Below are 12,441 nucleotides of genomic sequence, written 5' to 3' on the forward strand. Positions count from 1 at the left end.
GCCACACCTTTTTCTCTCCACCTTTGTCGTAGAAGCCTACTTCTTTATATTTTGCAGGTTAGTTTAATGATGACCTCCTTTTTCAGTATTGTCGGTTACTCCCGCCTGTTTGCAATACTACACTCATGCGCAATGCAGCTTAAACAGCCGGTCATGATTTTTATTAATGAAAATCCCAAAAGTTTTCGCCTTCATACTCAGTGCAATCGCCTGGCTTTTCCAGTTGCAATTCGACAACTGGTCAAGACGCATGGAAATTCGGAAAAAGGCGAATAATTCGCAATAATTAACGAGTGAAACCAAAAACATCGAACAAGTATAATTATGATGTGCTAACATTTGACCAAAAACGCAATAAAAATGTATATATTTATATATGTTTAAAAAACTCGTGAATATATTAAACTTTGAGCTTTCGTTTTTAAATTGTTATTGTGCTATGAATGAAAATTATTTGTGACGTACATATAAAATAGCTAAGAATAATAAAAAAAAAACTATTATTGTTTGCTGTTAAAAAGACTAGCAGTCCAACACGCCCTAAACTTCTTTAACTGAAATTTTTGATGTCAATATTTCAAAAAAGCAATAATTGCTTTATAGGTCAACCTACACCCAACTTTCTCACGCCCTTAAGCGCTACCCTATTAAAAACTTCTCTTTTGGCTGCAGAACTTGATTGTGCACATAGCTATACTAACTATGCATATAGCGGAAGTACATATAATTACATATATATAGATATTCTAATTTGATCGCGTGCTCTAAGGTGTAGTCGACTTTATACAGACTGTGAAGTGAAGCAAAGTGCTAAAAAATTTATGTTAGATCTACTAAATAGACAATAATATTGTGAATATTATCAAATTTGAAATTGGAATTTTCCAAAACTCAAATAAACAAACAATTATATTTTATGCGTACAAAGTTAAAAGAAAAACGTTGAATTATATTCTCAATAACATTGCGAAGAAATTCCATAAAGATTGCGTAAATTTAATTATTTATAGAAACAAAACGACGTGATTAAACAATGCAAACGGAAAATCTATCAAAATATTAATTTAAACAAATATATAAATATACATATTTCTTGTTTGGGCTAAGTGATTCAACAACAAAGCAAAGACGTAAAGATTTCAATTGACTTTCTGATTAATTGGCAATTTCTTATAGTTTTTCTCAAAAATTGTATTTTGAATTGCAAATTTGGATAGTTTTTGTTGAGTTGTTTGTGTTGCCGATTGAAAGTTGACGTGAACATTGCACTGGAGGTGCTTCGACAGCAGACGCGCTCGATTGCCGCACTCAAGAGGAAATCTCAACTCAAGGTAAATGCACAAATGGGAAAGACCGAGGGCTCACAATGGCTGATGATAGCCGAGCAACCCCCGGTATATATATACTGCTTTGTTTGTTCTCTGTCTCTGTGAAGTGGCTTGGCCACTTGTGCCAGTTACTAAATTTTATGCAGTTTTCAAACCAAGTCAATGGGAAATTGCAAATTTGTGTGCTGCAAAGATATTAAGAAGAGTGTCTGTCTAATAAACCAATTTTGGTTATAAAGCAATCTACGATAATTAGAAGAATTTAACAGCTATACATTTTTAAAACTACATTTAATTAAAGTTAATTCAGTCGTCTTCAATGCATGGTTACCTAACAGGTAACTAAAACCAGCTTAAGTACAAGATTTGCACTTACAACCCTTGCCATAGTTAAAACTCTTTGAGAAAAGCAGCACAAAATACAAAACAAAAGCACCCACGCAAGGAGCCACTGTCGGGTGGCCTTTAATAGACGGCGCTTCGGTCACAGTGAGTGCAGTGCCCTGAATTAAAACGCGCTCAAGGACAACAGCAACAACAACAGCTGACATCAGGAAAATGCCAACGGCAACAAAGTTGCGACTAAACGCAGCAAAATGTTGTTATTAATTGGAAGCCAGCGTTGCGAATATGTAACTTTGCCAAATAAGAAGGGCATGCTTACTTATATATATAAATATATATTTGTTATTTTATGTTGTATATTACATAAGTGCAAATGTATATTCGTAATAATGTTCACAACTGCAACTCGCCTAGCAAAAACTAATGCAAGTTGCTTTGGTGCCGTTATTAAAAAAGCATTAAAAAAGCTCACTTTAACCAAACCTTGCGAATTCGAATGTAAAGAAAAGAGAGCAAAGTTGACTTCGTGTTCGCTATCTTGCTCTGTCAGAGAGCAAAGGACGTGGGAGTTAAAACCTTAGTGCGATCGCGAATTAACTTGCCGTTTTGTTAGGCGCACTACATACATACATACATACGCAATTACTCTCTCCCCTCTCAAATGTATGCAATATATGTGTATGTATACATATGTATGTATGTATGTATTTGTATATTAATGCGTATGGGCAGTAATTTAATTTCAGTCGTATTTCTTTATTATCCGCTCTTTGCTTAGACAGTCTTCTTACATTGTTACAATCGAGTAATTGAAAGTTTTGCAAATAAGTTTGACAATACACTCACATTGCAAGAGGATATTTTGTTAGATATTAGAACTTGGCTCGGACTTTGACATGTCCTTCTCTGTTGTCTTTGTGTGAGGCTTCTGAGAGCCAAGTACTACGTGCCAAGGACGCGAGGGTGCGTATTCCGCAAGCACAAACATAAGCACAAGTTGATGCCGGCATCAAGGCAACAAGGACACTTGAGGGCCACTCTCGTGCTCTCCACTCGGTTGCTCCTTAAACATCTTGTATGTATGTATGTGCAACAGTGTTAGCATCAGCTTCCGTTGGATTTAAGGGGAACTTACTTTGCAATTCATATTTCAATATTTGTGTATTGTTTCATTAAACTGTCAATGCATATCTATAATTCCCCTTACTGTTTTTGTTTGTTTTGTCATTTCCTAAAATACCACTAACTTATAGGCTATGCTTATGCTTTAACCGTACTAACACATAAATGTATTTTGCTTTTTTTTTTGTAGTTGTCGAAATGGAGCGATGTCAAAGCGGCAGAAGAAGGCGAAGGTAAGTAAAATACTTAAAAAATAGAAACCCAACTCTTAGATGGCTTACACGGCTAGTAAATAAAGCATAATAAGTAATTTAGCATAAAATAAATATTATACTCACTTAACGAATATCATTATCTCCTATATTATCTTTACATTTTTATATACAAATTAACAAAAAACATTACAAATAAAACGTTTACAAATAACGACTTATTTAATAATCATAATCTGAATAATCATGCATAAAAATTATTTGAACAATTTCTTAGTTTACCCGCATAAACTATTACAAAATTGATTAATATTCACTTAATATTATTAACTACCTATTGTTTAATTAGTTACTATACGTCCTCACTACCCTGCACGTCCGCACACCAGAATATAGAAGAAAAGACTGAAGTGCCGCTGCAGCAGGCTCCCATTTATATAGGGCAAGGTAGTCTCATCGTCTACGTACTCTCACTTCAGCTCAAAGACGAGCTTTGCTCTTTGAGCACTACCTTGAGTTCTTGGATCGTCAGAGAGCCAGAGAGTCGATAGACAGATACAGAGGCAAGCAGACAGGCAGGACAGCCAACTAGGCAGACAGACACATAGGCAGACATATAGACAGAAAGACAGTTATACATATAGATGTACATTTTACATCTGATCTAGAACACATATATTACTTTATAGGAATAACCACGCCTCCTTCTGATTATTGAATGTCCTTTTATGATTTGCTAAACTTTCCAAATTGAGCAAGGAAATCGAATAGGAAATGGGATTGAGCACGGTGCTGGCAGTGTGGCAACCGGGTCAAAATCTGTTAAGAGTTGCTGTGTTAAAGTGTTAGCGCACAGTTAGATTGTTTTTTAGGTCAATCAATAGCGTTTCAATGGTTTTGTGATTACATTGTAGCCGCTAAGGTGCTGCATTTATATATTTGCATGTACACACATACAGATATACATACATGCATATGTGTATGTGTGTAGGTGTATGCTATGCACCCGTCTGTCTGTGTGTGAGTGTGTGTGTGAGTGTGCGAGTGTGGCAAAGTGGTTGTCGGAAACAGTTGACCATTTTGTTTTTGTTTTGTGGCGTTGCGTGTTCAGGACCTACGACAACCAAAAGGCAAGGCACCTAGGTTAGGTTGGCTCCTGCGCAGTCTCATTTTTCAAACACAGACACACACAGACACGCACACCGACACATGCACACACTAGCTGTGTCTGTGGCAAATCAATGAAGGTTCAACGTTCGCTGTTACCAGCTGCAAAAGTGAAGACAGCTTGTTCGAAAGGATGGTTGCTAACCAAACCGAATACGTTTATACACTTTCTAAATATTTATCGAATATGGTTTATGTATGCATTTAATGCATTAATATTATAAATGACTTAATTTAGAATAGATTACAACTTTAAGTAAGTATTTTAGCATTTTTATTTTAGTAAACTTCATCTCCAGTCAAAAAAAAAAAATAATAATAATAATAATATTAAAAACAAATAAATAAAAGAAAATAATAATAACAAAAAACTGCAATCATATTTTTAAAGCATTTCTATAAACATTCTAACTAAAGAAAAACTCACCACTTCATCAACATTTATAAATTTGAAATATATTTGAGGGTTAGTTAAAGCATTTTTAATCAATTTTAATACTAATAATAATAATAATAATAATAAATAAAAAATAAATCAAAATATTTTTAGAGATATTTAAATATATTGTATTTTTTTTTAAATATATAAAGTAATTTATGAAAACGAATTAATAATATCAACTTTTCTCACATACATATTTACATGCCAAACGTTAAAAATGTAAAACTCTGAAAAACTAAAAGGGAAATATTGACGTAGGGCATAATACATAACAAATTTGCGGACTCTTCGTCATATACATATGTATGTGATGAAGGTCGTCAGTGCTCGCAAAATGTAGCCACAGTAAAGCCTACCTAAACCAGAATATATATGTAGGGCGAGCTGAGGAAATACTGAGTAATTCCTATGACAAAAATTAATATAGAGAGAGAGAGAGAGAGAGATTATTTAATTTTAATTACCATTAATCATAAAAAATAATAATAATAAAAATCAACAAAATGAATATAATATCCATAAATAAACAAATGTTTTATTGGAATTTTAAATAAATTTATTCTACAATTTTAACGCTGTCCTTAAACATTTGCATATTATAATTAAAATCTGCTCGCCCTGGCAAACCCTCGACTATGTTAGGCTTTCCCATATATGCATTGGCAGGTGGTAAAAGTGCAAAGGTTTATTTTAATACATATATCATATGACTGTTGTGCTGCTGTCTGCAAATAACCTGGTAAAGTGCATGATGCATATATTCATGAAATGTTGAATGTTGCCGTCCTCAGCCCGGTTCCTTTTAACAATTCATAAGCGGGCTCGCACACCCCAGCAGGAAGGGCTGTGCATGTGTGTGTGCTCTGTATATAATAAGCGTATGCAAAAAAAAGCAAAAATAAAAAAGCAAGCAGCTATTGACCCAGATTTCTTGACGAAGCACCGCGACCAACTGCATTTCCCTCTAGCCCATTTCTCATATAATATTACGCATACGCCTCGTGTGTTTGCTATGATTGTTTGCTTTCATTTGCCTTTGCCACATTATTATTATTATTATTATTCTTGTTGTTGTTGTGGTTTTTGTGGTTGTTGTAATTTGCCACTGATGCTGTTATCCCTTGGCGCTAATGGCTTCCTGATTACGATTAAGCTATCAGCCTCGAGTTAATAAAAATCTAATGGGATTTTGATTTTACACAAGGCCATCGGCGCGACAGCTGCGGCCTTGCGACTGTCGCCGTGTTTGCTCGCAAGGCCATTTTGCAGTAGATTAAGTTTGTCTTGTTGCAGACATCCTTGAGCAGCATAATTAGGGTAGACTCGGCCACCAGCAGGATTTGTGGGCGACGAGAATATGGATATAATAAGCAGATGCAATCGGGCGAAATTCTTAATTGCCGGCAACTTTTATTGTTGAGAACAGACAGACGTATATATCGAGGAAAATGACTAGATTAGATCAATATTCAATTATCCTTTATTCGATTACCAAAATTACAATCACTTCCCTTCTCCTCTACAGACGAAGGAAAAAAATTGCACTTCATTAGTCCGGCACGCCGGAAATCCGTGCTCGCTCCAATTCTGAGTAAGATCAAGAATGGTGTGGATGGTACAGATGCTGGTGATAAGAAGTCCGCAGGCAGCGAGGGCAGCGGCAGCAGTCACATAGCCGTCCAAATCGAGCCGGCCCGGCGTGTGAAGGTAACTGAGCTGAGCTGCTCGAGCAAGGGTCCTTGACAGGCATCAAATCTCATTGCAGCGCCACAGCATACACGGCATGATGGAGGAGGAGAACACCATACGGCCGCATCAGGAGATACGCCAGCTAACGCTGGAGGAGAAGAAGTTCCTCTTGGCTGTGGAGCGGGGCGACATGGCGGGCACTCGCCGCATGTTGCAGAAGGCACAGGACACCGACTACATCAATGTCAACTGTGTCGATCCCTTGGGCCGCACCGCCCTGCTGATGGCCATTGATAATGAGAATCTGGAGATGGTTGAGTTGCTCATTAACTACAATGTGGACACGAAGGATGCGCTCTTGCACTCCATTTCCGAGGAGTTTGTGGAGGCCGTGGAGGTGTTGCTGGATCACGAGAATGTTACCTTCCAGAATGAGGGCAATCATGTGTGTAGTACCTCCATTCTCTCTCTCTCTCTCTCTCTCTCTCATAACTACATTCTCAATAATTTCGTCATAGAGCTGGGAGTCTACTTCGGAGGAAACTTCAACGTTCACGCCAGACATAACACCTTTGATATTGGCCGCCCATCGGGACAACTACGAGATCATCAAAATTCTGCTCGATCGTGGCGCCGTTCTGCCCATGCCGCACGATGTGCGTTGCGGCTGCGACGAGTGCGTCCTGTCCCGGCAGGAGGACTCGCTCCGGCACTCGCGCTCTCGAATCAATGCCTATCGTGCGCTGGCCAGTCCCAGTCTCATAGCACTGTCCTCCAAGGATCCTATACTAACGGCCTTCGAGCTATCCTGGGAGCTGCGACGTCTCAGCTTTCTGGAACACGAATTTAAGGTAAGCCAGATATGCGAAATGGGATATGATGCATAGCTATGGGTCTATCTTTCAGAACGAATATCAGGAGCTGCGAAAGCAGTGCCAGGATTTTGCTACCGCCTTGCTAGATCATACACGCACCTCGCACGAGCTGGAGATCTTGCTGAATCACGATCCCACTGGACCGGTCTTTGAGCATGGCGAGCGCATGCACTTGAATCGCCTGAAGTTGGCTATCAAGCTGCGACAGAAGAAGGTAACTCAATATAAGGCATATTATATCTATCTCTATGTATGTATATCTATCTCTTTCTCTCGTGCACTCAGTTTGTAGCGCATTCGAATGTGCAACAGCTCTTGGCCAGCATTTGGTACGAGGGCCTGCCCGGCTTTAGACGCAAGAACATGGCTCTTCAGACACTGGACATCATTCGCATTGGCATCCTGTTTCCCATATTCTCGCTGGCCTACATTCTGGCGCCGTACTCAAGCATTGGCCAGACCATGCGGAAGCCCTTCATTAAATTCATTTGCCACAGCGCCTCGTACTTTACGTTCTTGTTCCTGCTAATGCTCGCCTCGCAGCGCATTGAGACCTTCATTGGCAGCTGGTTCTGGTCGGACGCGACGACGATGCTGAATCAGACGGAGGAGCTGCAGCTGCCCACCAAGCGCGGAGCCAAGCCCACCTTCATCGAGTGGCTGATTCTGGCCTGGGTGAGCGGGCTCATCTGGAGCGAGGTGAAGCAGCTGTGGGATGTGGGCCTGCAGGAGTACCTCAACGATATGTGGAATGTCATTGACTTTGTGACCAACTCGCTCTATGTGGCCACAGTGGCACTGCGCGTCGTTTCCTTTTTTCAGGTAATCAGCACCGACTCAGTTTCTTCTTCTTCCGTCTCTTAACACATGGCTCGTGCAGGTGCAAAAGGAGATGAAGTTCAATTCGCAGGCCACGGATTTGCCGCGCGAGCGCTGGGACACCTGGGACCCCATGCTCATATCCGAGGGGCTATTCAGTGCAGCGAACATTTTCAGTAGCCTCAAGCTGGTGTACATCTTCTCGGTGAACCCACACTTGGGGCCACTGCAGGTCTCGCTGTCGCGCATGGTCATGGACATCATGAAGTTCTTCTTCCTCTACGTCCTGGTGCTCTTCGCCTTTGGCAGCGGCCTCAACCAGCTGCTCTGGTCGGTATTGCTACTGTCTAATAATCGTTTGCTTTAAATAATATTTACAAGTTTAACATCATTTTTCATGGCCTCATGGACTCAGGTACTATGCTGATCTGGAGAAGAAGCGCTGTCCCGAGGTCTCACCCAGCCTCCTGCTCAACATGAATGGCACCAATGATCCGAATGCCTGCATCGTCTGGCGACGTTTCTCCAAGTAAGTTTCTGCTGCTTTAAGGTGGTAATTAGGAGGAGTAATATATATATCCTATATCTATATCCTTTACACATTCAAATATATTACATGTTATAATACGGACTTCTTCCTTAGTCTTTTTGAGACCACGCAAACCCTATTTTGGGCCGTCTTTGGGCTGATTGATCTGGACAGCTTCGAGCTGGATGGCATCAAGATCTTTACACGTTTCTGGGGCATGCTCATGTTTGGCACCTACTCGGTTATCAACATCGTAGTGCTGCTCAATCTCTTGATAGCCATGATGAACCACTCGTATCAGCTAATATCGGTAGGGCAACTAAACAAAATAATAGATCTGTTATCAAATATATAATCTGTTACCTCCAGGAACGCGCTGATGTGGAGTGGAAATTTGCACGCTCTAAATTATGGATCAGCTACTTCGAGGAGGGCGGCACTTGCCCGCCCCCGTTCAATATAATTCCCACACCCAAGTCCATTTGGTACGCCAGCAAATGGATGCGTCAGGTGTTCTGCAGCGGCTCCTCGGCCGCGCGACGCGAGCACCTGAAGACAATACGTGTAAGTATAGAGACTAAATTCATAAATAATAATATCTTAGACTGACTAACTAAAACTAAATCCCTATGCTAGCGCAAGGCACAGCAGGCCAGCGACAGGGACTTCAAGTATCAGCAGATAATGCGTAATCTGGTGCGTCGCTATGTCACCGTGGAGCAGCGCAAGGCGGAGTCTCAGGGTGTCACGGAGGATGATGTCAACGAGATTAAGCAGGACATCTCTGCTTTCCGCTGCGAGCTGGTGGAGATACTGAAGAACAGCGGCATGGACACGAACGTGACTGCAGGACAAGGTGGCGGTAAGCTGCGCTTGCATTCACTCGACTCACACTCTAATCTCAATCTCACACTCCTACGTCACATTCAGGTGGCGGTGGCAAGAAGAATCGCCAGAAGGAGCGTCGGCTCATGAAAGGCTTTAATATTGCGCCGCCAGGCTCGACGAGCTCCTTGGCCCCGGTGGCCGAGTTCTCCACATCGCTGGATAATTATGATAATCAGCACGAGATACTTAGCTCGACGCTCTCAACACTCTTCACGCCCAACTTCATACACAGACGGCAGAACACCACTGGCGGCATAGGTGGCGCTGAGTCACCCACCACGCCCACTCAGAGCCCGGCAGCAGCCACACCCGCCACGGCTGCCCCAAAGTACAATAAGACCACGCTGAAGTACAACAAACGCATTGCAGGCCATAAGAAACGTTGGGGTAAGCTAAGGAATCTATCAAATAGTATATCTAAGCTCTTATTATAACCATCTTATAGGTACACTGATTGAAGCCGCCAAGGTGGGCAACATGAGCAAAATGCTGGGGCGCTCCAAGTCGGAGGATTCCGTCTGCAATTCCTCGCATGACACCACACCTGTGCATGACCAGGTGCGCGTGAGCTATGCCCAGGGCTCGGCCCAGTGCACAGTTAACTACAGGCAGAACGGCGGAGATGGCTCAGCTCTGGGGTCAACGCTGCCACCGCCCCCAGCAGCCGCATCATCACACACGCATGGGGGCGTGGGCGCGCACTTCTTTCACACGACGACAGGTGAGCCTTGCCCTGCATTTAGTAGTAGTAGACAGCTAAACCACATCCATATCTGTTCCAGGTCTAACTGCCATAGCTGCTCTGAAACGCAAACGCAAAAAATTCTCATCAAGCAAAAACATTTGCCCCGTGAACGAATCAATTGCAGCTGCCAATGCGGCGGAGCTATTGACTGATAAGGTAAGCTTCTAAATATTATTGCTACTCAATTATTATTATTTGAATTTTTTGTTGTGAATTCGTTTAGACGCTTAAACGTGTGTCCAGCTATCCAGCAGCTACTGCTCAGGTAAACGGCCCACACAAGGATCCCGCTCAGATGGTAAAGCCGCGACGGCACGAGCAAACGCAAAGCCAACATGATTCGGTTGAGGCCTCCACGGAGTTCACACTATCCATCGATCCATCCAATACGTCTGTCAACTCGCGTGAGCCCTTGATTAGCAGCAGCTGTGTCTCTACCATGGGCACCATTGGCTGAATATCTCTGAATTACATTACAGAACAAAAATCAACTAAACAAAATAGATTAACAAAAACTTAAGTAAAAGGTCGAAAAGTTTTTGCTAATTTGTCTGCTCAATTCTAATTCATTCATTCACAAAAAATTGCATTTCTACCATATATATTATATATGTATATGATTTGTGCAGACAAGCCATGGGATTTGAAATGCTACCAATACCAAATATTATTATATAAATATATATATACATACACACACATATGTATGTAACTAACCCATATCTATGTTAAAAGCTGCCTTAGCATTAGAAATAAATTTTAGCATAAGCGAAAAGGGTAAATCTGTCTTAAGAGATAGTTGAATAAAATACGAAAAAAATCACTATAAATTTATATAATAATAATAAACCAAAAAATAATAATTATTATTATATACATAACAAGTAATAAAAAAGATAAGCAAATAAAATAATTCACATATTTATGTGACAAGTTTTTGGAAGCATATTAAATTATTGTACTTGGATTTAGGACTACGAAATGTTTTTCATGTCATAAGTGAGATAAATATATAAAAATACAAATATATCAAGTAAAGCAAATACCACAATATTTTATACACCGATTTTAACCAAACTCAACAAACAACAATAAACGAATTGCAAAACTGTTAATGATTTTAGCGCCTATATCCTCAAATACCTATAAGTATATAATATATTTTGTAGTTGCTATAAACAATACTACAAATTTTTAGATGGTTTTTAGGTAAATGCAAATGTAATTTTGAATTGTATTACTATGTTGGAATTCACGAAAACCCTAGACTTAGACTAATAACTAAATGCAACTAAAACTAACAGAAATAACGAATTAATTAAACAATGAATAGCAGGAAAATACTAATAATATTAATGATATTACTATAACTGCGATAAACGAACATCTAGTTGATTTAAATGTTATATTTAATTTTCATATAAATATATACACATATACAAATACGAATACGAATACAAATACAAAATTTACATACATATCAAACAAAATACGATAACGTCCAACTAACAGATGATTTATGTTATATATTATTTAAGATGAGTAAAAAACAATACAAGCAAATTTATGTTTATAGTGTGAATTGCTTTAGCTAAACACGGTAGAATGAAAAACTGTTAACAATAAAAAGTAATAATGAATAAAACATTTTAAGTACGCAAATAACAATTTATTTCACAATTTATTTCAATAACAATTTATTTCAATTAGTAACCTTCGTAAAGTACATAATTTTTAAATCTCATCTGTCTCATATTATACTCGGTCTCTTGATGAATGAATGTCTTCACTTGATTTAGTCAAGTATCCTTGGTATCCAGGCGTGTGTTCGTCTGTCTATTCAACTGAAGTAAAAAAAAAAAAAACATACACCATTCATTTGGAATATATTTGGTATGCTGTATCATGATCTCATAAAGTATTCATGTGTTTCGAACTTTCAGGTATAACTGTTAAGTATCATGTACATACATAGATCACCATCTAGAGGGCCAACAGTTCACTCACAGATGGGATTCGAAATGTGTTTTACTGGAAGCGATTCAAATAAAATATAACTGAATATAACTTAGAAGCTGAATATGTAAATACGCATATATTCAGACGAATCTGATATATCAAGGTATGAACTTTCCGACATATTCCCACAAATAGGATATCATATCCTAGAGCATCTGATACCCAGGCAGTCCCACTACTGCTGGTTAAGATATCATCTGATAAGATTAATCAGCAAATTTTTACATGAGCCCATCTCACATTAAAAAGATCATAACAATT

General features: G+C 39.5%; 1 protein-coding gene across 2 annotated transcripts; it reads left to right on the forward strand.

The window, feature by feature from the left end:
• The first annotated feature begins 891 nt into the window (after positions 1 to 891).
• On the forward strand, positions 892 to 11,352 carry Trpgamma (Transient receptor potential cation channel gamma). Of its 2 annotated transcripts, XM_030385899.2 has the most exons (16): positions 1,218 to 1,331; positions 2,986 to 3,028; positions 6,142 to 6,323; positions 6,382 to 6,750; positions 6,824 to 7,156; positions 7,212 to 7,394; positions 7,466 to 8,002; positions 8,061 to 8,329; positions 8,415 to 8,528; positions 8,643 to 8,838; positions 8,898 to 9,092; positions 9,165 to 9,390; positions 9,459 to 9,803; positions 9,862 to 10,137; positions 10,199 to 10,317; positions 10,385 to 11,352. In XM_030385899.2, exons 4-16 carry the CDS (start codon positions 6,400 to 6,402, stop codon positions 10,616 to 10,618), a joined length of 3,378 nt encoding a protein of 1,125 aa, XP_030241759.1. In that variant the 5' UTR covers positions 1,218 to 1,331; positions 2,986 to 3,028; positions 6,142 to 6,323; positions 6,382 to 6,399; the 3' UTR covers positions 10,619 to 11,352. The 2 variants fall into 2 exon arrangements, with proteins under 2 accessions (XP_030241760.1, XP_030241759.1); XM_030385900.2 differs by lacking the exon at positions 2,986 to 3,028 and having other exon boundaries at positions 892 to 1,331.
• The last annotated feature ends 1,089 nt before the right edge of the window (positions 11,353 to 12,441 follow it).

This window comes from Drosophila navojoa, chromosome 3, assembly GCF_054131105.1.
Source record: "Drosophila navojoa isolate 15081-1374.11 chromosome 3, UAZ_NAV_1.0, whole genome shotgun sequence".
Taxonomy (NCBI): domain Eukaryota; kingdom Metazoa; phylum Arthropoda; class Insecta; order Diptera; family Drosophilidae; genus Drosophila; species Drosophila navojoa.

Excerpts from the sequence above, each read along its gene's own strand:
- Trpgamma (XM_030385900.2), top strand. The coding sequence starts at position 6,400 with ATGATGGAGGAGGAGAACACCATACGGCCGCATCAGGAGATACGCCAG. Across the intron at positions 8,003-8,060 it reads GCGTCGTTTCCTTTTTTCAG|GTGCAAAAGGAGATGAAGTT; the intron begins GTAATCAGCACC and ends TGGCTCGTGCAG. Across the intron at positions 8,330-8,414 it reads GGCCTCAACCAGCTGCTCTG|GTACTATGCTGATCTGGAGA; the intron begins GTCGGTATTGCT and ends TCATGGACTCAG.